The sequence below is a fragment of the Balaenoptera acutorostrata genome, chromosome 4 (assembly GCF_949987535.1).
Source record: "Balaenoptera acutorostrata chromosome 4, mBalAcu1.1, whole genome shotgun sequence".
In the NCBI taxonomy this organism is placed as follows: Eukaryota; Metazoa; Chordata; class Mammalia; order Artiodactyla; family Balaenopteridae; genus Balaenoptera; species Balaenoptera acutorostrata.
Genome location: NC_080067.1, coordinates 21,318,304 through 21,343,810, shown reverse-complemented (window position 1 = coordinate 21,343,810; position 25,507 = coordinate 21,318,304). Strand labels below are relative to the sequence as shown.

The window sequence follows — 25,507 nt, the reverse complement described above, 5'->3', positions numbered from 1 at the left end:
ACATTATTGTTAGTGTTAATATTATAATATTTATAATACCTTATAGTTTCTGATTATTTTCATCATTTTTAACATAGGTTACATACCTTTGGCACAAAAGTGGTATGTACAGATCTAAACTGATTGATGGTGCTGAGAGAGAGAAAAAAAAACTTCAATTTTATGATCTTCTAGTTTACTAATCTCTATTAAAGATCTGATTTGCAGATATGTTTATTCTTTGGTCTCAAAACCCATTTATGCTATGAGTGGGGTCACAGCCTGGACTGTTAAAGCTTTAAAGGGACCATAGTCCCAGGAGATCTGCAAAATCTTAAACATGAACCAAGGCTTTAAAGGTATTAACTTTGGGGAGAAATGACTCAGCCATTATCCAGAGCCTTCTTGCATGGCAGGGAGCAGTCCTTGAAGCACAAGAAACTCCTGGGTATTGTTGGAGATCCTGTATCAGGAGATTAGTGTGCTCTCAAATGGGAAGAGGCTGGGATAAATTTGGGGGATGCTGGCAGATTGTGGGGTGTAGCTAAAAAGTCAGCTTGACATGTTTACAAGTGCCAGGGTCTCAGGGCGGGATAGCATGGGCTGGTAAAGGGCCAGTTCTAAACAGTAAGTGACATTTAAGTATTAAAAGTGGAAGAAGATGGAACACTGCCATTCAGCCCTCTTGTGCATTCAGAAAGTACAAAATCAGTACTACGGACAGCTTGCGGGTCCCATGAGGGAGGCTTCAGGGTGCCAGGAAGAGCCTATGCCCTCCTGCTGGTGTAGGATTCCTAGAATCCCACAGTAGGGTCCGGAAAGCTAGTGCATAAATTAGGTTGTTTTCAGTTGTTGATAACTTGTGTCCCAGCAGGTTTGATGGAGCCATAGGAAAGGGGGACGTCTGCCTCCTCATTCCCCATTCTGGAACCAAGGCAGACTTTGTCATATTCATGACTCACCTAAATTTGGTCCAGATATCTAAGCACAAGAGGGAAGCTGTTTAGGGATCTGAACGTAAACTCTGGTTCCTGGGAGGGACCTCATCCAGTCCTCTGCCTCAGAACGTTGATCGCCCCTCTTTTTCTCAATGCTGACCAGACACCCAACTATCCCTGTGCCAGGGACTGTGGGAGCTACAGGGAAAACAGAGCTCGTGGAGTTCTCAGGTCACTGAGACGTGAACAAACCGGGGAGCAGTGCCAGAGAGTCTAGAATCAGGATCCCACACCCGGAAACAAGCTGTAAGTGCTGCAGAAACCAGAGAAGATGGAGGACTGTGGATGCTAGTCTTCAAGGTCAGAGTTCTAGAAGGACAGGTCATGTGGTCCTTCACTGAAGAGGGAGAAGCTTGAAGTGTCATGAGGCACAGCTCAGAGAGAGACCTGCCATTGCGCGAGCGGCGACAGTGTGGTCAGCTTGAGTGTGGAAGGAACGGGGGGGTCTGAGGCGGAACAGTGCTAATGCACTAGTGGGAGGGCCTTGACTACCATCAAAGGCATCTGGATTGCTGCCATTGGACACACAGAGCCGACAACTGTGCCAGCAGTAGGGAAGGGATGTACTGAGAGCAAGGGAGTTCATTTCGCTGACAGCCCGCAGCATTCCCTTGCATCGTTGCGGGGAAGGGGCTGGAGGCTGAAAAAACAGCTCTGAGGTTGCTGCTGTAATTACGGTACAAGGTAACAGTTTTTAAGCAGAGCATCGCAATGACAACAGCAGAAGAGGCAAAAGAAATTTCAAAGGAATAACTGACAGCACTTGGTGAGCAATTAAAGATGAGGAATGAAGGAAGGACCAGAAGAATCCGAATCAATGCCAAGACTTCCAGAATTAAGTGGTCCTATTAACCAGGTGATGGACTTTGGGAAGGAAACCCTATTGTTAGGGAAGTTTGCACACGTGGCTTTAGACTTTGAATGCATGGATGAAACATGCAAGGCCTAGAAGTCAGTCAGAAAACTCAGAATGGAAACAGCTGAAAGGCTGGATGTGGAGTGGTGGATGTGGTGGACACATGAGTTACCCAGAGCTTCACACAGTTGAAGCTGTTCATGTGAAAGGCTGAGGACGGGCAGTTTCTTAGAGCAAATCTACCAGGAAATGTTGATGGGCACTAGAAACACTTTGCTCCGCCTGCTTGGGGTCAAGACCAGGACGATGGGTGGTTGTCTTTTTCCCTGAAAGAATGGAGGTCATGGGTGTCCAGCCAAGGCTACAGGGAGAATCCAAGAGAGGGAGCCCCAGGGTGGGCAACAAGGCTGGTGGAAAAGCACCGAATCTGAGGAAGCTCTTCCTTCCACTTTCTGTTTGGGGCTTTCACCACATTTCAAGATTCGTTCTTAAAACCACAGTTATTGCCTAATATGTGTCTCCAAGAGAAGGAAAGTGGACCACAGGCTACTTGCTATTGAGGAAGGTATTTCAGGAAAAATAGTTTAACATCTCCCTGCTTCTTGGGTATCAATGACCAGGACAGGCAGGTCCTTCCAGGCAAGGCCCACTGTCTCTGGGCCACTGAAGTCCTGCCAGGAACCTGAAGGCAACAGTCTAGGAGCTGGGGACTCAAAGAGTTACCCTGGCTTCTAGAGGCTCTGGCTTTGAGCCAGCAGCAGACAAATGGGTGAAGCTAGCTCGTTAAATTTATTTGACATTTAATAAGCACTCACTGAACACTCAGCCACCTTTTGCACCTGGGGGCCTTTCCTCCTCTTCCCATAGGCCCTCATTTACTCATGTTCAGGTACTAATGCTCCTGTTACTTTCAGGAGAGGCAGCCAAAATATCCATGGTCTGTGTCCCCCTCCTCCAGCTACACCTGACCTTCACCCTGGTGTCCAAAGGCGATTTCCAGTGCGCTGGATGCTGTGTCCTGTACGGTTCGGATATGTCCCTCCCACCCAGAGTCAAGAAAGCTGGGTGTAGAATCTTGGGTCGAATCAAGTCCAGTGTCCTACCTAAAGCAGGAATCCTCTCTACAACATCCTCTACAGCAGCCTTTACTGATATCTGTCTCTGCCAGACCAGAGAGCTTACCTCCCTCCCCACAAAGCAACCTGTCTCTGTGTGGACAGTTCCAGTTTGGGGGGCTGTTCTTACATTGAATCAAAGTCTGCCTACTTGGATCTCGCACCGATGGTTCCATTTAACACAACAAAGCACAACAACAGTATCACCTTTCTTTTGCCGTGATGGTGTCATGCTTGATTTTGACCGCCAGGTTCCTGCCTGCATTTCTCCAGCACCAAATCGGTTGGTGTCTCTGAGGTGACAGGTCAGGACTTGGCACACTCCATGGGTCGGCTGCTTTGTTGACAAAGTCCTTCTTGACACATGGGGTCCCCAGAACCAAGAACATCCTTCTAGATGTGTTCTCACCAGCACAGAGGACAGCATTTCTGTGTATCACCTCCTCTGATCCCAACCTTAATTGTGACCACAGAGTCATAAAACTCTGGACAGGCTACTTGACTTCTCTGAGGCTCTGTTTCTTCACATGCAAAATCTACCTCATGGGACGGTTATGAGGATCAAATTAGTTAATTTAAAGTTACTGTGCTCAACATAGTAAGTGCTCAAATTGGAGGCTTTTAGTAGTATTATTCTGCATTAGTAACAGTGCTTAGCATTTTTTATCAGCTTTTTCTCACTCCTATTAGGCATGTGATCAACTAAGTACTGAAACTTTTCCATACAAACAGATAGCAAGTCAGGTCTCCTCCTTTTTGTACCGCTTTATTTTTGTTTTAACCAACACTAGCTTCTAGATTTATCCCTCTAACATTTTGTCTTGCAGATTTCAAATTAGCATTCAAAGCTATTGTATAGTTCTGAATTTTGATTCTGTCTTCTGTGGAGTTCCTTAAGCCACCCAACTGTTACCTACAAACTTGATAAGCATCCCTAGGCTTGCACTTGACTCATGAATTTAAAAAACAATCAAACAAACAAGAGATTGAATTGGACGAGAACTAGAATAAAACTGGTGACTTCCTTCCTGGCTAACAGACTCACTAACTCACTATCTTTCCGTATGACGACCAGCTCTGTACCCACTTTACAGTGCTTTCCCATGGGAGATCATCAAATATTTTTGCCAAAGTAAAAATCTACTACATATACAATTCCTCTTGAATTTACTAAATGCATAACCCTAGTAAATGAGATGAGGTCCCCATAACTTTTCTTAATAATCCTGTGTTCGCTCCCAATGATCACTGAATTTAGTTTCAGAACCCATCTGCTTCCCAGTCTCTTGAGCATTTGGCAAGGATCAAGCTCACCCTCCTGTTCTGTGGTCCCTGTGTTCTGTCCTCTTGTCCTGTGTGAAAATTAGTGTGTTTGCCAGTCTTATGGTCTTTAGACACATATCTTATTTGTTTTTGCTTTTCTCAAAGCTTAACAAAAGTAGCTCGGTGATTATATCTGCAGTTGCCTGTAACAAGGAGATGATTCTGTTAGGGTTGCTTTCTGAAAGCCCTTGACCCTTTACCAAGCCCTTACCTTCTTCTCTCCCCACCCCTGCACACTCCATCCATCTCAGAAATCAGTGCAGTGTCAATCACCATCAAGTGTATAGTTGTCCATCCAAGCCCCATAAGTACCTGGTAGCATATCCAAAATGTAGCATCAACTGGAACTTTTCTAAAGATAGACTACCCAGCCTACCCTAGCCCACCTGGATCATCCCATCCAGGCAATTTTTAGTCAGCCAGCACCTTCTGCGGACTGGCCCATGGAAACCATGAGAACACTCCGTCTGTCTGCCTCTTCCCCGACATGGGAAACCCACACTCCCACCCACCCTTGAACATGAACCACAAGTTCCCAGGCTCTTCAGCCCAGCATTCAGCACCACATCCATGCACTTTCACTTCCCTACCTGCCTTCCCTCTAGTCTCTTTCACCCAAATCAAATCCCCCTTACAAGTCTGTTCTCTGTGCTGCAGGCTCAGAGTGGGGATGTAAGCCAGTGCCCTAGGGAGCACTTGGCATTCTCAAATTGACCAGATCTGCCAGGGCTTCACGGACTAGAGAAGGTATTATGTTTGCCAACATTTCTATTATGTCTCCTTCAGCCTTTGCACCAGCTTGAAAGGCAGGTCTGCGAGGGCAGGGGCCACTGACCTCTGTATGTGGCCCTATGCCCTCCCTGCCTGCGGGGAAGAGAGACAGGGGCCCCCTCTGGTACTGATGAGTGAGGCTGGGGAACTGCTGCAAGTTTTCTGTCCCTCCCAGGGTAGGAGGCTCTTAGATGTCCAGGTTACCATCCACGTCCCACAGTGAGGTGCATGCATGTGGATGGCCCAGGAATGGTTATGTGCACACATTCACATCAGGTGCATCCAGCTTTCTGCCCTCTGCAGTGGGACCCAGAGAGGGGACCAACAAACCACGAACTAGGACTTCTGAGATTAGTCCTCACCCCATTTTGACTTGCTCCTGACCTCCAGCCACCTTGAGCCTCTGCAATATGGTAAGATCATGGGCTCTGCAGCCAGGTTTAGAGGATGTGCGGTCCACCTTGGCCACCCATGAGTGGTGAGACCAGGCAAAGTCATGTCATTAATGTCTGCCACTTAGAGTGGTTGTCAGGGTCAGAGGGATTGAAATGAGACTCCAGAATAAAGTTCCCAATGCACCGAGTAGGCTTTCCATAACTAATTACTCCTACCCTCCCCCATCTCGGGCCAGGCCCATTCTCCACCAGAGCCTTGAGTTTCCTCTTCTGCTATATGTGTGCTGAGTCTTCTCCCAGCTCCACAGCCCTTAGACTGTCATTCTCCAACAGTAATAGCTTTAGTCAGAGTGATGGATGTCCGTGGGAGAAAATGCACTAATGCAACTCAAAGCATGAGGCTATGAGTTTAGAGAACCAGAGTGCAAAGAGGAGCCAGGTTTCGGGGACTGGATAAAAAGAGAACAGTTATGAATAGGAGGAAAGAGCATTTATAAAAAGGAGAACAGATTTAAAAAGAAGACAGACTTCTAAGGCCAAGGAGGGAGTGAACTCTGGTCCATGAAGAACTCTGCGTTCCCGGGTCCCACCCTCACTAGTTGCAGCAAGGCCTCTGCTACTGCAGACTGGGTGGTGGGTTTTCTGTGGACCCTGAGAGCCAGGGAAGCCTCCTTCTGTTGGCCTTAGAGGGGACAGAGTTCCCCAGAAGCAGGCTGTGAGCACTTTGGGAGCAGACCTCTGTGCACATGGGTGCCATGTGGCAGCCCAGCCAAGCCGGCCCCTCCAGAGCAGAATGGTCAGGTCTGAGGTTGAAGTGCCGAAAAAGGCAGCAAGATGCATCCCAGCTTGATGCTTAGGGACTTTCTGTACCCCGACTAAGGGGTGGTGACAAGGCTTAACTTACATCCCTTTAAAAAGGGACATTCTCACCTTTGGGCGTCTCTAGTCTTCAAAATGGCACTCCTCCTTTTGAACCCAATTTTGTGTCCTCTGCTTTCAAGCCCACATGGCCATCTTTAAATGTTTCATCCAGAGTTCAAAGGATGCCAAATCTGAAATAGACTTTATAGTGGCTCTCAACATGGCCAAGAGTCAGCCCAGAGCAGGGAGGCGGGGCAATGTCAGAATCCCGAGAGGCAGAGGCAGGGAGGCAGGGCAGTGGAGAAAGCCCTCCAGGTAATTCTGATGCACCCTGGAGGGGGCACCTTCACCTAAGAATCACAGATAAATCAAAGTCTCTGTTCTTAGGAAGCTAAGGCCCTGCCTGGAAGGGAAATGCACCGGTTACTGTAAGAAAAATCATCTGTAGATTTTGCCGTGAGGTGCAGAGTCAGGATGTGAGGAAAGGAGAGAGAACACATTCAAGTTTCACCTCTAAAACCAGTGATGTCTGGTTAAAATGGAAGCCCAACTGGCCTGCTGGGGGAAAGAAAGAGGGGTAAATGGGACTCTGAGTGTTGCAGGATCTGTGCCTATAGCCTTAGAAGGGGGCTGCTCTCCCAAACCCTCACTCCCCATTTGTGCTCCAGATCGTGGGGGCTGCCTGGACCACCGTGGGGGCCTCAGCCGGTGCCCAGCCCGCAGACCTCTCCCAGCCATGACGGCGGAACAGCAGCCCAGCTGCCAGGGGCTTGGTCCTCTACAGACCCTTGGCAGGTTCTTGTTCTTAGATTGAAAGCCCCCGGGGAACAAAGCCATATCTACAGAGTGGCCTTTGTGCAGCTCCAGCCAACATCGACCTTGGCAATGCCCGAGCACGAGCCCCTCGGTGGTGAAGCTGCCATGGGAGCATCCTGGCATCACTCTCCTGCCTTGGGTGACCTCAGGTGAAAACTTTTGCCTTGGAGCCCATTTCCGCTCTCAGAACCGCCCAGTGAAAGCCAGCTTAGGATGTGTGTAGACGGAGCCTGTTTTGCGTGCTCACTGCCCAGTGAACAGGGAGAGGGGGCAGGCACAGCCACAGCAGGACTGAGGTGAGATGCAGCTCACGGTGGAAGCCTGGGACAGAGAGGGCACAGCACACAGTGCTGGGGCAGGTTTCTGAGGGCGTCCGTGGAATTCAAAAGGAGTTATTTAGAATCAGAGCGTGTCTGCTGTAAAGATCTAAGCGTTCTGCTTTCTGGACTGAGTGGGACCTTTGCAGATCCTGCAACGTTGTCATTACACAGATCAAAGAATAATCCTGACACAGGCCTTTATGTTTCACGTTGGCGAGGGGAAATTTTAGTTATAAAATATTACATTTAGGTTTTGAAAAAAAGAGAGTAGATAATGAGTGAGAAAAACTTTTAAAGGCACTGCTTAAAAGAAAACACTTGGGAGATATCCCAACACTTTGGCTTCTCGGGCTCTGCTATCTTTTTAATTCCCTACATTCGTGTTCTCTGGCTTATCTGTGAAGTTGGTTAACACATTCCCCAGCCGCTCCATTGGATAAGATAAGGCAGAAGATGTTAAGAGAGAACTCTCCGTCTTTTCCCACTGGGTCTGATTTCAGGATTCATTGACTTGCTAAACCCAATCTTCTCCCTGCATTCCATGTCCTCTATGGGCTTATCAATGCAGAAGATAATCTACCCGCCAGGCATCCAATGAGTGCCCACGACGGGTGGACACAGATGGGGTGAGCAGCCTCGGTCCCTGGGGACCCAGCCGCTGGGCGCTGGGGGCTGGGAGGGGGCTTGTGATTGGGACCGGCCAGTCTGGCTATAAGAAGCACTCGCCTGCTCGACTCAGTGGTTCTCCGGGGCTCAGGTGGTAGGTGTCTACTTTCTACTCACCTCGGCCTGTGCTGTAATGCTGGAGCTTATCACTGTACACAGCTTCTTTGCTGTAAGCCCGTTTCCTGTGGACACAAGGGAGAGGAGCGCTCTCAGCTGGGGTGCACCCCGACCACTCTGCTCCCGGGCCTCCTGCCCTGATGGGGGCTCACCCAGGCATCTCGTGGGGTTGGGTATTGCAACTCTCACTTCAAGGGGAGCTCCTGTCGTGGCCAGCATTCTGGCTTGACCACCACCTTGGGCAGCTGGGTCAAGGTCTTTCAAGTCAAGGTCTCTCAGAGGCCGGGCAGGGCTGTGCGTCTCCATCAGAGCTTGGTGCAGAGGCTCTGGATGACGCCTATTAGCACTCTGGCCGCACTGCAGAACTTCTCGGGAGGGGCCAGCTGAATCTGGGCTAACCACCCAAGGCAGCAGCAACAGTATTAAAAATTCACAAGGCCTTCAGGGCCTGCCCTCCTGCAGACACGGAGCTCCTCATTTCCTCCCCGGCTCCCCTCCTGCCCCACTGCGCCCTGAGCGAGGGCCCTAGCTCTGTAGCCAGAGGACGGGCTGCGGCACAGGGCGTGATGCTCCAGTGGGTCAAGTGAAATTTTGTAACTGTCACTCCAGGAAAACCGTTGTGTGTAGGTGGGCTAAACGTCTTGGCTAAAATGAGGTTTGAGGACGAATGCTCAGAGCCTTGCCCAGCTCTTACAGAGAATTTTATCCCAGGCACAGAGGAAATAAATAATCTGGAGAATTCTAGGCTGCCTGTGGACGGAGATGGGATGATGAGTGTGGTGAGTTTGACGGTGCGTCCCTGAATGGTCAGGCCCTGTCCAGTCTGCATGACGTGGGAGGGGTCCACAAGCAGGGCTTCCTGCGTCTAAGGAGAGCAGGTGGGAGCAGGAGCGGGGGGCCTACCTGCTGCAGACGATGGAGATGGCCACCAAGGACACGACGAACACGACCCCAGCCGCCGCCGAGCCAGCGATCAGGGGCAGCTGCTCACGCAGCTCAGACTTGTAATCGTCTAGGTGAGAAAGAGGCATTAGAAGTTTCCTGTATGCCCTTTGCATAGGGCCGGTACTCAGTGATGACAACAAAGACATTAGACAGACAGATAGATAGATAGATAGATAGGTTCTATGCTTCAGAGCTTTAAGCCTGACCCAAACCAAGAGTAATCTTTAAGTCACAAATAAACAAAAACAACGAAAACCAAATGACAGTCAACAATAAAGGCAAAACAGCAGTGACAGAGGATCTCAGAACTAAATTGATGACACTGGTCCCAGGGCAGAGGTGACTCCGATCTACACGCCCTCATTCAGAAGGTCTCTCAAAGGTCTGTCAGCCACGTTACGGATACGTCTAATGGGGGGAATGGAAACCACTGCTGAAGCACCTTCTAAAACACAAAGTTGCTGAGATGCAGCCCAGTCAACAGACTCGCTGAGCAGAGGTTTAAGAGTATCTGCAGCCAGCAGACACCGCACCCAGTGCTGCAGAGGATGAAGGAAATGCCAAGAAATAGCCCAGCACTCTCAAGCTCACGCTCAAGAGAATGGGTTCAGGCTTCTGCTGGTGTTAGAACCAGGCTGTATCACATGGGGGAGTGGTTGCCCGCCAGTCACAGAGGCAGACAGAGCTAGCCAAAACCCTGGCTTTACCACGGGGAAGCTTGGTGATCTTGGACAAAGCATTTAGTCTCTCTGACTCTCAGACTTCTTATCTGTTAAGATAAATTTTTTAATCAGATCATGTGACATATTTCACAGTGTTTGATCTATCACAGATGTCCTTAATACGAATTATCTTTTCCTTAATCCATATAAACCACTTGGACCAGTGGGCTATTATTATTATTGTGGTTATTCTCTCACTTGGTGTCAAGGAGCCATTATCGAATGTTCGGGACTGAGGCAGACGGAGGTCAAGCTAAGTATGTGCTATTACAAGTAGGGTAACCAGATATAGTGAATAAAAGTATGGGCTGGACGGTTAAATGTGAATTTCAGATAAACAACAAATAATGTTTTAGTCTAAGTATGACCCAAATATCGCATGGGAGATACTTAGACTAAAACCTTATTTGTTGTTTATCTGAAATTCACAACATTTAATTGACCATCCTGTATTTTACCTGGCCCCACTAACAATAATTCCTCTTGAAGTGAGGTTCCCATGCCCTGCATCAGAATCACCCAAGCCCGATTGTTAGACCTATTTCCAGGCCCCTCAGACCTACTGTATCAGAACCTCTGAGTGAAAGGCAGGGTATCTGCATGTTTACCAAGCACTCCAGGTGGTTCTTAGGAACCCTGATGTTTGGGAACCATGCTTCAACTCTGTGTGTGGAGGATGAGATTTCAAAAGACAAGGATGTTGTTCTTGAAGCCTCCCACTCTCTAGAAATCAATTTAAAAGACTGAAGGTAGAGTTTCAGTTTCCCTCTGCTGCGAGCTTTTTGTAATATGTGTGTTTAAAAAAAAAAAATTTGGCAAAAAATAAAATAAAATAAAATTCATGTTAATTAAAAAATTCCTAAGCCATGTGACCTTCACCTTTTCCAACTAATTTCTAGAGAGTTAGAAGCTTCGAGAACCAATCTCCTTGGGTTTAGAAGTCTCCTTCTCCACCCACAGAGTTGAAGGATGGTTCTCAAACACTGGGGTGCATAAGAATCACCCAGAATACTTGGTAAACATGTAGATACCCTGCTGTATAAATGGGTTTAAAAAAAAAAAATGAGGCAACCAAGTCAAAAGTTAGCAGGTTGTAGCTAAGAGCAGCCAGGACCACAGTGGCTCTGCCCCACGTGGAGGTCACCTGCCCAAAGCATGGTCACTGACCCTGGGCGGGATCCCACAGGTCCTGCCCGCCCCAGTGACCCTATCACTGACAACCTTCAGACTCACCTTTGTGCTGCAGGGAGGCCTGAAGCCTCAGTGAACATAATTACTACCGATGTGTGAACCTCAGTCATTAAGATAAATACTCTCGAATTTGGCCACTTACCAGAACTCTCCTACATCCAACCTCTGTTGGGTTTACAAAACTTAACTGCCAAATGTAAAAGGAATAGCCTTCTTGGGAGAAATTTGTTACTTCTTGATTTGTCTAGCAGAACTGCCAAGAGACCAGTACTCAGAGCATTTTGAGTTTGGGCTTTTAATCCTGTGTACCTCCTGATGCCAAAGTGCCCATAAATCTAGATGGTAAGTGAGGTGCAAAGAGGGGAACAGAATCCTTAAGGAACCGAAGACAGCCTGGGTTCTTTCATACCAGCAGTATTACTCATCTGGATAAACTGGCTCACCTTTCTACCCTAGCTCACCATCCTCAAAATATGAACCCAAACTCATCTAAAATAAACTCAGAGCTGGCTGCAAACTCTCATCCTACAAAGGCCAGACAGCTCACATCAAAGCATCCAGGTACAGATCAATGGGAAGTGGGGGGCAAGCCTCCAGCTCAAGGCAGAGTCCTCACACTAGGATGCCCACCAGCATTGGCTTCTCTTACAATTTTTCGTAAGAAAATGGATATTATAATTTTTATATAAAATCATTTGATTTTTAAATCTTTCTGACGACTTTTTAAATTGTTTCAAAATATAATATGGGTCAGTAGAAAACCTCAAGCCCTCTTAAGGGCCTCATCAGAGAGTGCTGGCCTAAAATAAAATGTTATGTAAGGGCAGAGTGTTTTCTATATAATTTAAGTAATAAAGGAAAAAATAAAGGCTTTCAGTTTGTGACGCTGGGAATAGAGTGACACCTGGGAAACTATCAGGACACAGCTCAGCAATGAATGAATAAATATAGATAGATAGGTGGATAGATAGTAGATAGGTAAATGAATACATACACTACGGTAAGTGGCTAAGGTAGAGACAGACACCCATACACAAGGCTGAGGTTACAGGGAATTGGATTTTCATAACAATTAAATGAGGAGGTCTCAGAGGACTGGGGAAGATTGTTAAAACAGAGAACTAATAAAGCTCAAAGGTGGAAGTATTTTTGGTGACAGATTGTGTGGCCTTGGGGATATTTCGGAAACCAGTGGCCATGCTCTCTGGAGACGCCTCAGCAGGACCTACTGAGGGTCACACATGAAGCTGCTTCAAATATTCTGAGACACGTGGGACAGCCACTCCCCAAATTGTGTCCCTCTGTTTTCTTTCTGGAGTCCTCGGCTCATGCAATGAGGCTGCGTGTTCAGCTCCCAGGCGCCAGAACAGAGGAGTGAAGTGGGAGTGAGGGTGAAACAACACAGGCACCAGCAGAGGCATATTCTTGAGTTCTGTGTGCGTCTCACTGCTGTGCAAACGCAGGCCAACACGTGGGGGCCTCTGCGCGTGCGGGGTACATAGACCTTTCCAAGGCAAATCCACTAGATATTGAAAAACGGGCCAGACTTCAGACAGATGCCCTGCCTAGTGAATCGAGGCGTCTACACGGCCCTACCGGGGACAAACACTTCCTTGGGAATTCCACTGGAATCCAGTTAGCAGTTGGCATTTTGGCTGCGAGTACAGCCTTGCGGGGGGCTCTTCTCTCCTCCAGCGGCCTGCCCTGTGCCCAGGTCACCGGCCTGCCTCTTACCATCCGTCAGAGTCTGGAAGCACATCTTGCCGCTGAACTTGCCGTAGCCGGCCACGGTGCGGGCGCGCACCTGGACCACGTATACCATGCCTGGCCGCAGGCCATCGATCCGCGCGGTGTTGGTCTGGCTCCTGGCCATGGAGGAGTTGAACTCGTTGTGTTCCTGCAAAAGAGCAAGGGGAAGAGGTGGGCAGCCTGTTCCTAAGCATGCGGGCCCCTCAGTTCTTGGTCCTGCAGACCTGCTAGAAGTTGTTCCCAGCCCCAAGCCATCCCTCGAAACAGGGACAGACTGGTCTGGATCTAAAGAATGTCAAATCAGCTCTGGACCATGTGGTGGTGTGCTCTGAAGAGAGGGGTCTGAGCGAATGGCTGAGCGCTCACGGACTGGCAAGGGGAACACAGTCATTTTCTACTCCTTCCCCTCCGGGGTTCAGAGACAGAATCACAAAGCACATCCAGATTTGCAAACCCACTCTGATCTCTGACCTCAGCAGAAGCAAACTGGGTCACGTTCACACCCTACCTGCCTCTCTCTGTGTTGCTTCTGCTGAGTCCTGGTCTTTCCTCTCCTCACTCAAGATCTTCTCGGTCACTCCACACAATGGCTATTCTAGATCACTCCTTAAGGACCCTCAAGTCCTTAGACAAATGGCTTTGTGTCCGCTCACTCCGCTGAAAACTTGAGGCCCTTCTGGACTACCTGCTTCTGCCTTTGCTTTGGTGTGTGTCCGTCTGGGTCCCCATAGTCTGAGTTCCTCTCCACCAGCATCGAGGGAGGACATGCCCCTTCTCCTGGAGAGCAGGGCCTGTGTCCTCACCTCTCCCACTATCCAGGGGGTCAGCCCCACCCTCCTGTGTGTCACTGCCTCCAGCACCTTCTGCCCTGCCCTCTGCAGTCCCTGTTACCTGCACACGTGTGTCCTCTGGCATGCACAGACCTTGCTTGGGTCTCTTCCTTCTGACCCTCCTATCCACCGTGAGTGCCCTTAAAGGGTCCTTGCTTTTGCTCTCCTTGCTGCTGATCTTGTGTAATATATGGTTTGCACCTGGACTTTTGTAGCCTCCCATCTTTTCTGCCACTCCCTCCCTACCCAAACTAAACTTCATTTGTAAAAAAGATCTCTGACTCCCTAAAGCTATTATCAGATAAAGACAAAACTCCTCAATCTCAGTCCACGGGTCTTTCATAACAAAGTCAATTCTAATCTCTCACATTCCCCTAAGTCGTCAGCTTGCTGCCCCTCCAGGTACCACAGGCCTGGCCACCAGGCCTTCGCTTAGGCTGTTTTCCCAGTTTGAAATGCCTCTCTCCAGGCCTCCTCTGCAGTCTCCAGTTTCCTTACACCTACACCCTTCAAGGTTTCCTCTCCTAGGAAAGCACCCTTCACTATTCCAGCCCATGGACTCTCTTCACTGCTGCCCTTCATCCTTCCACCTTACCCTCAGCACTTTCATGAACACCATTCCTGGTCTCTAATTATTTCCACGTGAGCATTGTGGAGATGGTGGCTTATCCTCCAGTGTGCAGGCACAGAGGTTTAGAGTCTGGGTCTGCCCCTGTTTTGCACCATGAATCTTAGAGCAAAATGGCAACATTAGTGAAAATGAAGATCTTGGGTCACCGAGAAGGAGGTCCCGAGTCCCACGTACAGATCTAGGGCACTGTGACGAGTTCTAGGCACAGCAGTCCAAGAGGCATGGTGACAAATGAGAGGAAAGCTGATGACCAGAGGTCTGTAAGCCACATCCTTAGTCAAAGGACAGAAGAAACATGGGGAGTTGAACCAGGACAAAAGAATACAGCCCCATGATAAGAAATTACCGTGGTCTTAAAATATGAAAAAGTCTACTTTGCAGAGGCAGAGATGACTGGATGTGTAATCATTCATTCATTTGGCTAGGCGGTCATATTGATGACACACTACCATGTGCTGGGCACTATACAAGGGTTGCAGGTACCAAGGCATGGTCCCTGCCCTCGGGTATGCGACGTCGTGTGGGGTGGGGCCAAAAGCAAACAGAAGATGACAGCAGTTCTGAGTGAGTGACTTGGCAGAGGTCAGCTCAGGGGGTCCCCCAGCCTAGAGTGACAAGGCGGTTGAGAGGGGCTCCGAGAAAGGGTGACATGAGTGAGTCATGGAAGAGGAAAGAAATTAGCCCCATGGATGAGTGAAGAGAGTGAGAACTGAATAGAATATCCCCTGAGAACAGGATAAAACATGCAAAGGCGAGGCCTAAAGGATTTCAGGAGCCTACAAGTGAGTGGGCATCTCTGGAGCGTAAGTGACGTGGGGGTGGTGATGAGTGGCTTGGGAGCAGTTGTAAGGGACTCCAGGTTAGAGGCCAGAGCAAAGAGACACTTGAACGTTACAAAGAGGCCCACGCTCACACTAAGTGAGGTGATATCCATTGGCCTCTGGGAGAGACGGCCTGGGGAGGGACCACCTGTCCATTATTTGATCTACTTAAAAGGTAGGTGGATGTCCCCCCTCCCCAACCCAACCCCCACCAATCAGGGATTCAGCAGGAAGAAGGTCGTCCACTCTAGAAGGGATGCCATCTAGAATGTTGGTCATTACTCTCTTGACACGCTGGAGATCTGAAACTATGAAAATCTTAGTCTACCTTACGAATTAGGACGAAATCCCATTGCTAAAAAATCCAGGTGGCTGCCTGAATTCTCTGGTTCTACTGGAATCAGATGCAAGTGTGCACCGCTTGAAATAATTGAAGCATTGGCTGGGCAGCTCTTTTACTGAAAAATGTGCTCTGGTATATTGGCATTTGGATTGTGAGCACCAAACATTAACCCATAATCACTTTATCGTCTATGCATCCTTCAAGAAGTTCAATGATTAAAATGAGTATCAGTCCTTGTTCTCTCAGAACCATTAATCAGCCTCAGGCAAACAAGTGAGAGTGAAGAGCAGGGTTGCTTTTTGTTGTTGTTTTTCTTTCTTTTTTTTTTTTTTTTGGTTGCTTATGACTGATTTCATAAGTGTATGGGAGACAGAGGCTGCAGCTGTTGAGGGCAGAGACCACATCTTCTTTCTCCATCCCCAATGCATAGCACAGGGCTTGCCCTGCCTGAGTGCCCAACACCTCAGTGCTAAATGAATGAATAAACAGCACACTTTGGACCAGTCATTTTAACCCATCGATGGAGCACAAGACATTGCCAGAGTCTGAAAGAGTTCCTATGAGAAAATGATCCTAAATTTGAAGGGTAGAAATTCCCAAGGCCTAAAGCAGCCCCTTCTCACCTAGACAGTTAATATGAAGGGCGAGTACAGGTCTAAACACTTAATCATTAAGACAGCCGAGAGCAGCTGTAGATGCTCTTCCCTTGGTTTGCCTACAAGCGCTGATGCCAGGAGTGAAAAGTGCTACAAGACAGTAAACAAGAGGGAATGATGAATGGAAACGTATTAACATGGGGAAGGAGATGAACATGGGAGAGACCCTGGAAGTGTCATCAGCTCGATGGCATCTGAGCTCTCTATTAATGAGCTGTTGCAGGAGATGAAAGCCTCATTGATTCTACTCACAGCGCTGAAATTGAAAGGTGTACCAAGCACAAACAAGAGTGTGATATGGAGCAGGAGACCTGGGCTTGGAAAACTACAGCCTATGGCCAGCTACCTGTTTTTGTAAATAAAGTTTTATTGGATCCCAGCCATGCCCATCTATTGACATCTATTGCCCATGGCTGCTTTCCTGCTACAAAGGCAGAGTTGAGTAGTCGGGGTAGAGACTCTATGGCCCACAAGCCTAAAATATTTACTACCTGGTCCTCACAGAAAAATGGTGCTGATTTCTGGTTTAGAAGAAGTAGCACAAGATGGAGGAATGATGAGTTCTGTTTCTTTGGACTGAATCCAGGACATCTACTGGGCTGAGTTCTACTTGTGTTTGCATCTTCTTAAGACCAGGATTCCACAGCCTTGTGGAGCAGGGAGGGAAACCATTCTGGTTACAAGCATTTGGATTGAAAATTAAGACACAATCTCTTATTTCAGGGGGCCACACTAATTTTCAGATCCTCAGCATCAGCACAATTGCATCCAGTCCTACACTGAGCTCAGAAATATACTGAAATATAGGAAAAATATCTATAGTTCTAGTTCTGTGGTTCTCTAGCTGTGACCTGTGAGTTCATGGGTAAGTCATTTGGCCTTTCTGTGACTTAGTTCTATCATCCATAAATTGGTTATACCTGGCTTTCAAGTATCTTTCTTTTATTTCTTTTAAGGATCAGAAGTAATATATTGGGCATATAATAGGCACTCAATACATGATTAATTATTATCATTGTGGTTATTATTTCAAAATACCCTCACAAGGTAATGTCTTTTCTTTAGACATATTAGAAATGGTCAAGGCATGTAATGTATTTTATAGTCAAGCACTTTATAAGTGAAGAAGAGTTCTATCGTAATTTACCAAATGGCAACCAGTGCTTAGGTGAAGAATCTTCTGCGTTCCTAAAAAAAAGCATTCTATCTTCTGGGACAATGACATCCTTCACTGAGGTGTGGAAGCCCCCTCAGGCCTTGAGCTACTGTGCATGTGTTCTATTAATAATTGGTATAAAGTACTGAGAAGTAGGGACAGGGCCTAAGATGGGAGGATAATCTTCCTTCATAGCGTCAGAAGTTGGGGTCAACTACAGTTTGTCCAGGGAGAAGTTGAGGTCAACTACAGTTTGTACAGGGAAAGGCCATGGAGGACTCGGGTGTGGGCTGGGGAACAAAGAGCCAGGGGACACAGGCATGAACCTCATGGTTTCGGTTCTGCGCCTTTCACCCCCGTCCCAGGGTGACTGCCCTTGGCACGGCAGGTGAGGAGAAGGGCCGGTGGTTTCCCATGCGTCCAGCCCCTTCCCAGCACCGCCACGGGCTGCAGGGCAAAGAACCCAGGCTATAGACTCCCTTTCTAGCTGTGTGACCTGAGCAACTTGGTTTCATTTTTTTCAACTTCTTTGTGCATTTGTTTCTTTTACCCAAAACAACGATACTAAGATTTACTACACTGGGTTGTGAAAGGGGAGAGGAGATGATGTTTAGAAAGCCTCTGACACCCAACAGGGGCACACTAGGGAGAAAGTATTATTATTTATCTGAGATGAGCCATAAGGCTCAAGTTCATGTGTGTGTGGGAAGGGGGGCTGGGTGGGACCTTACTGGTGACTCTGACATCACACCATATATGGCCAAGCATAATATTCTACTGGACTTGGTCAATAGAACTAGGTCTAGGTCAACTTGAACTTGGTCTAGGTCAACTTTGGTGATGAAATGAGGCCATGTAATCAATAGGTCCAGATAGGTCCAAAACGTTTTTGGATTGGTCCAACATTTACTTTACTAAATGATAAAAAATATCTAGCAAATAAGGGTCCCCAATTCAAAGTTGAATGGATATAATGGTTGCTTATGAATCCAGATCATTTGAATTACCCCCAATTCCCTGAATTATCAGAATCAACTGTCTACAAAACCCAGTTTCCTCTAAATGGGTAGAAAGCCGCCTAACCCTCACCTTGCTTGCAAGTTCGGCTGTAATGACTGAAGGGCACACCTCCTTGCAGGCTAGACTGGTGATCCATCTGAGCTTCTGCTTTCAGGAAGGTAAATTGGTGCTATTTTACAAATGTGAAAACTGACCTAGAGTAAGTGGTTCAGTAATGGGACCGTGGCTGTGTGTCTGTCAGTCATGGGCGGCCCTGGAATCCAGGGCTCCCTTCCCAGTGCAGCCATGCTCCACTTTCAACACTGCCTCCATGTTGGAGGCTGCAGGTCTTCATCTCTGTTCCTCTTCTTATCCCCACTGACGCACTGGATGATCCCACCCATAACATCCACACACTGGCAACTTCCAAATGGTCATCTCCAGCCCGTCCTCTCCCCTGAACTCCAGATGTGCACATCTAGCTGCCTGTTCCGCATCTCAACTTGGTTATCTCAGGGGCATTTTAGACATGGAGCTGAACTTTGGTCCCTTCCCTCACCCCAGACATGCTCTGCCTACAGTGATCCTCTTCTCAGCCACTGGTGTTTCCATTTTTCTAGTGACTCAGGCCCAAACCCTCCCACATCCAAAACCCAACCTGCTGGAAATCCCGTTGGTTTGTCTTTAGTTTATACACCTGGAAATCAACTATGTGTCATCAGCCATCTGCTTCCACTTTGATTCAAGCCACCATCATCCTTGTCTTAGATGATTGTAATCTAACAGGTCTATTTTCAATGGAAAAGCCTGAATGATCCTTTTAAAATGTAAGTCAGACTTTGTTTCTCCTCTGCACCAAACCCTGCTATGGATTCCCATCTTATTCAGTGGAAAAGCTCAAGTTCTTAAGGCCTAACGTGAGCACCTCCTCTGATTACCTCTCCCCTGACTACTATTTTCCCATTGCTCGTATGACTCCAGTCATGCCAGTCTTCTTCCTGCTCCTTGAACCAACAGTCATGAGCTCACCTCAGGGCCTTTGCACAGGCTCTCTATCCCCCAGATGACTGCTTCACAACACCCTTGTCTCCTGCAGGTCTTTACTTAGAACTTACCTTCTCCAAGAGGCCCACCTTTACCATTCTATTTATTTCTGCAACCTACTCCTCCCCCAAACCTGACCCTCCTGACCCCATTTACCTTGATCTGCTTCCCTCCCAATTTATACTCATTTTCTAACACACTGTATGATATCCTTATTTGTTATATTCATTATTCATTGTCTCTCTCTTTTTATTGGAAAGTAAGCTTCTTGAGGGCAGGAATCCTTGTTTTGATCACTAATGTATCTTAGAATAGTACCTGCCAAATAGCAGGCACTCAATAAATACTTGCTGAACAAATAAAGGAATAAATCTGGTATTTGCAAAAATATTGTGTTGGGTCAGTATAGAAAGCACTATATTTTCCTGGGATTTTGCAAATGCTATAGTTCACCATGGTGGAAGGAAAGCCCTGCTTCCCCCACAGATAGGCCAGGGGTCAACTCCACAGGGCACCATTTCCCTCTTCTTGGCAGGGCATGCCCTGCTGTAGCCCCCAGCAGCAGCTGTGAGAGAGCAGTCAAGGGAAATAACATACAAATTTCTATTTCGATTAATTTCTATCTATCTTTTTACATTTCCATTTAAATATTTTAAACCTCCATACATAGCTCAGCACAGTAGTATATGCATATAATTTGTAAATAAACAATCTTATATTGGAGGTATATGATCAAAAACTTTGAAAAACACCAGTTTAGGTAATTTCCTAGTGGTACATTGGTTAGGACTCTGTGCTCTTTCACTGCCGTGGGCCCAGGGTTCAATCCCTGGTTGGGGAACTAACATCCTGCAAGCCGTGTGGCATGGCCATAAAAGAAAAAGAAGAAAAAGAAAAACACTAGTTTTCAAAACCACAGAATCTTCAGAAAGTTCAAGGGACACCTGGTGGGTGTGTAGCATCTGCATTAGTATAGCAAGCATGTGACTGGGAGAATGGGATTGGTCCTGCCCATCCATGACAGCCCAGTGAGCCGTGCAGACAGCAGGATTGGGGGAGGGGGGGGCACGGGGTTGGAAGGTTCTCTCTTGAGTTGGTACAGAAAGTGCCTGGGCTTTGGAGGCCTTTGCTGGGGCAGAGCTGGGAGCACTCTCAGGGAGCCTCTGACCTGCGTCACCAGATTCCTCCCCCACTCAGGACTCTCTCCAGCCTGTCTCCCTGGGACCTCAGCTGACCACCACCCATGGAAAAGTGGCTGGCCCTGGGTCTTGCAAGCCTGCACGCAGGGCTGGCTCACCTTCTCATAGTACCGGATCTCATAGTCCAGGATGATGCCATTGGGCTGCTCCGGCTGCGGCCATGACAAGGTGATGCTCCTCATGGTGGCACTGACCTGGTGCATGATGGGGACAGTGGAAGGGGCTGCAGAGAGAGGAAGAGACAGGGTAGATGAACAGACCCTCAATTATACGAGAAGTGCTGTCTTTCAGAGACAAAGAGGCAGAGAAATGTCATTGGACATTTCTCATCAACTAAGCTGGATCTACAGAACTTCCTGTGGGTTTTGCAGAACAAATGGAGTTTGGGTACCAAAGGAGAGAAAAGGTGACAATTTAGGACAGGAGAACATGTGTGAGGGCAGGGACCAGAGTGGACAGGAAGAAAAAAGGTTTGACCAAAACAAGAGATGGCTGGAGAAATCACAGGAAAACAGTGTGGGCTGGGAAAGTTGGAGACAGGCATGGAGGGTGTGACCAGCAGGACAAGTCCAGGCTTCAGGCAGGGAGACGAGAGGCGCGATGGAATGTCTTTGAGCAGATGGTGTTGAAGGAACCTCAGTCTTGCAGGAATGGGCTGAGCCATCACAGAGAAGAGGATCGGAGGCAAGGCCTGACAGCGAGAGAGTCGAGCTGGTCAGTACAGAATTGCTGTGCAGTGGAAAGGAACATTCTAGCAGACATCTCCTTCTGAGACTGCATGGAAGATTTTGCTGCATTTCAAAAGGAAGAGAGGCGGCATCTCTCAAGAAGACATGAACACAGACCAAAAACAGAGTTCTTGTAGACTTCTGTCAGAGTTTTCCAAATGAGGACATTTGCTGTTGAGAGCTCACAAATATAAATGAAGAAATGATACACAAACCAAACATTTGGAAACAGAATAATAGTTCCAAAATCTGTGAAGTGCTTCCGAAATCTCTCTTTAAAAAGAATATTATTTATTTCCCAATTCAACATTTTTCACACTGTGTAAGTAAAATGAAAACAGTCTGGAGATAATAAATGAGGGTTGTCTGTCTAGGAGAAGAGGCGGGTGATGGATGAGGCTGCAGTCTGTGCTCTACTCAGGGGCTGTTCCATTTAGTCCTGGCACTTCTGCAGTGATGAAGGTCGCTTCCTCACACGAACTCCACTTTACAAGGCTTTCTCTGGGGACCATGGCTGAGTGACATTTACTATCCTGGATTTAAGTTAACAGATTCCCCTCCAAGACCTGAAATTACAGAGCATGGCTACCGGGTCACAGGCGGCTCCTCATTCTCCATGATCCGTGGACTCTCCGTGAGAACCTGCTGCGTGAGGCCCCTGGGCCGGGGTGGAGACGCAGAGCTGTGAAGATGTTCACAGTCTAGGGGAGCCATAAGGAGAGCAGAGTAAGAGGTGCTGTGATGAGCCCTTAGAATTGGAGTGTCTGCCTGAGACCTTGCCCAGTTCCCATTAGAGACCTCATCATGGCCGTGAAAATGCGCCCCTCAGAGCTCCTACTCCTGGGAGCATAATTGCCTAATGAGCCCAGCTGCTGCGTTCTGCGATCCGTCACTGCATCCACGCGGAGCCCACTTCCCACATGCTGCTCCCAGCCAATGACTGAGGATGGCGGGAATGCTAAGGCAGGTCCATTCCTGACTCTTCTGATGGGCAACTCCTGCTCAAATACTCCCCACTGGATATCCCAACGCTTCCCTGTAACTCGTGGCAGTCTAAGACTCTTCCCACTCAATCCTCCTTCCTTCTCTCTCTCCTTCAGAAGGATCAGAACTTCATTGTGGTCTGATAGCTCTCCCAGCCTCCTCTGGCCTCCACCCCATTTCCCTAGTAAATCTGATCCCATCCGATCCCATCTTGGTGTCTGCTTTGTGGAGGACCTGAGTTGATGCAGTCCTGAATCCCCCTCTCAAGTATTCCCTGCCCTGCCCTGCTGCGTTCCCAGGGACGGGAAGCTCACTGCCTCCAGAAGCTGCTGCTTCATATCTGGATACCTCTCACCAATTTGCGTGTCTTCCTTATCCTTATCTGAAATATGTCTTCTTCCTACCGCTCTCAGTTCTGCCAATTGAAGTAATATAGAATGTTCCCTCTTCCACAGAATGGCTTGTTAAATAGCAAAAGAAACTATTGAGGTCTCCCCTGAGTTTTTCCTGCTGAAAAGAATGGCCAGATACTAGGAACATTTCTCCCATGAGATGCCGCCACCTGAGGTGGCTCTTTTCCACACGGGCATCATGTTATCTAAATCTCTTTAGGCATAAGGCCCAGAGGTGAACCCAGTTCTCTCACTGCTGTTTGAACAGCAAAGATTAGAGTAAAACTAATATCCACCATGCTCTGTGTATGATACATCTATTAATATGACCATTAGCCTTTGCTTCAAAAACATGTCCCTGCTATTTGATTTTGAAACCACAGTCAGTATAACCTTTAGGTTTTCCCATGGTATGCTCCTCATCTTTCGTCTATAGAGTTGGCTTTTAGCTTTGACTACAGGGATTTACATGTGCCTTTATGGTGCTAATTTGGCCTATGAGTCTGGTAAGTTGAAATAATTTTTGATCCTGACTCAACCATCAAATGCATCTTCTCTTCCTCCCAACTTAGGATTGTGGTCCAGATCCATTAATTCGCTATTTAAACAAATATTTATTGAGCATCTGTCATGCATGTGCCAGTAATCGAGATTCCCTAGTGAACAAATTAACATTTCCTGCCTTCATAGAGCTTCTTTTCTAGTGGAGGGATTCAGAGACTAGACATAATAAATAAATAAATTACAAGGTATGTTAAAAATATTAAGTACAATGGGAAAAAATGGAGCAGAGGAGAAGGGATACAGAATGCCAAAATATAGGAGGCCGGCCAGGGGAAGGCTGCAATTCTGAATCATGTGTTCGGCCAGGCCTTGTCTGAGAAGTAGACGCAGGAGCACAGAGATGAAGGAGGGCAAAGAGGGGGCCAGGCGGATGCCTGGGAGAAGAGCATGTGGGAGGGAGAGGCCAGGGCAAAGCTTCTGATCTGGGAGCATCCTGGTGTTTCAGGGCAACAGAAAAGAGCCAGTGGGACTGGTGCAGAAACGAGGTCACAGATGGTAGGGCCCCCAGAGACACTAAAAGAGGACATTGGCTTCTACTGAGAGAGATGGGGACCCATGGGAGGGTCGCAAACAGGGGAGTGACATCATGTGAGTTACATGTTACCAGTATCACCCTGTGCTATATTGCTAATGGAGTGCAGGGGCCGTGTGAAAGCTGAAAGAATAATCCAGCTGGAAGATCATGGTGACTTGGACCAGGCTTGGAGTGGTGGAGGTGGTGAGAGAGGAGATGGTCAGATTCTGAATATATTTAGAATATATCTCAATGGATGTGTTTCTGGTCTGAGCAGCTGGAAAAGTGGGGCAGCCATCGACTGAGATCAGGGATGACACCGGTACAAACAGTTTGGGAAGAAAGACCAGGTGATCCACTTCGGACCTGCTGGCTTTAAGACATCCAGGGTGTCCCAGAGGAGATGCTGAGTAGGCAAATGCATGTCGAAGAGATCCAGACTGGAGTTATAAACGTGAAGTCATCATATTTCAAAGATATTGAAAGCACTGGAAATGACAGAAATCACCAAGAGAAGGAGCAGAAGAGGATATATAGTCTAAGATTCAGGAGATGATGGGGAAGCTACCAAGGGGCCTGACAAAGACAGGCCTGTGATGTGGAAGGAGAACCAGAGAGTGTGATCGCCTAGAAATCAAGCGGCAGTCAGCGTTCCCCGGAGGACAGGACGTGTGGGATGCCACTGCTGAGTCACCACAGTGAAACTAGGCAGTGAGTGTGGGTTTAGTACAGGCTGAATGGTTAATGGGGTGGCTGGCGTGGGATTTTTTTCCCCAAGGCCTGTGTGCACTGTGCAGAGCCCCAAGAGGATGAAGGAGCTTCAAGAAAGTGAGGCAGTGTTCTGGAGTCAGTTGGGATGGTTTGGGATCCTGCTGGGCCCACCAGGATGGATGGGAACGGCCCCTGTTAATCCTCCCCTCCCTACCCTATCCCCGGCCACCGCCCACCACACTGAAAGGGCTGCCCTTTCAGGCCTCTGTGGAAACACGATTCAGTCGACATGTTTTTAATCATGTCAGTGCCATATAGGTTTTCAGGATACTTCTGCCTCAAAAGCTGAAGCATCATGTATTAAAAATTAGAAAGGTTAATCCCAATGGCCTGAGGATTTTTGATGGGCTTGGTTCTTTACTTTGCCTCTAATCCCTGGAAAGCCATCATTCAAAACTCAGCATATATGCCAACCATTGCGCCACGCCCCTGCTCTAATCACTCAAGACAGAAGGACAAGTAAGAAAGTCACAGCCCTGCTTGAAGGCCCCAGTTGGGGTCAAATGTCAAAGAGGTAAGCTGATCCAGACATAATGGATAGTCAAATCCACTGAGAGGAATGTCCCTGTTATACAGGTGGCAAGGACCTCTCAGCAGCCCAGCAGCAGCACACAGATCCAGGAGAAGCTGCCGGAGGGTGACAGTCACCTCCGCCAGCATCTCTCAGATTTATGGTGATGACACCATCGTCACGGGCCCCCTGGCAGGCTATCTATCCTCATACAGGTCACTTTAAATGTCTTACCTTTTAACTGAGATGGGATTTTGCACAGGGGAGAAAGTAAGAAATTATTACTCCTCCTCCCTGAAGATCAGGAGCAGCTTACATTTGGTACTCTGCCATCAGTGATCACCTACGGTGACAAATGTTTTTTTTCCTTCTCCAAGTGCAAATGCCACCTCTAAATCTGGTGTTTTACATGCAATAAAACCTTCAGACAAAACAAAATAAAAAAGAGCTCAGGTATCCACTCAAACACCAACTTCTTTTAGCAAAACTAAGGCAGACTAAGACAGGAAGGGAAAATTAATTCAAAGCAGCAGCCCCTGG

The 25,507-nt window shown here is 47.7% G+C and overlaps 1 protein-coding gene across 2 annotated transcripts in view; it reads right to left on the bottom strand.

Annotated features, from left to right (window-relative positions):
* Positions 1–25,507, bottom strand: part of EPHB1 (EPH receptor B1) — a 420,307-nt gene that overhangs the window by 72,098 nt on the left and 322,702 nt on the right. For both annotated transcript variants that reach the window (XM_007170364.2, XM_057546032.1), the window contains exons 6-9: positions 20,602–20,726; positions 12,810–12,972; positions 9,121–9,229; positions 8,218–8,282 (exon numbers count right to left, since the gene is read on the bottom strand). In XM_007170364.2, the coding sequence (XP_007170426.2) occupies positions 8,218–8,282; positions 9,121–9,229; positions 12,810–12,972; positions 20,602–20,726 (462 nt within the window). The remainder of the gene's footprint in view (positions 1–8,217; positions 8,283–9,120; positions 9,230–12,809; positions 12,973–20,601; positions 20,727–25,507) is intronic.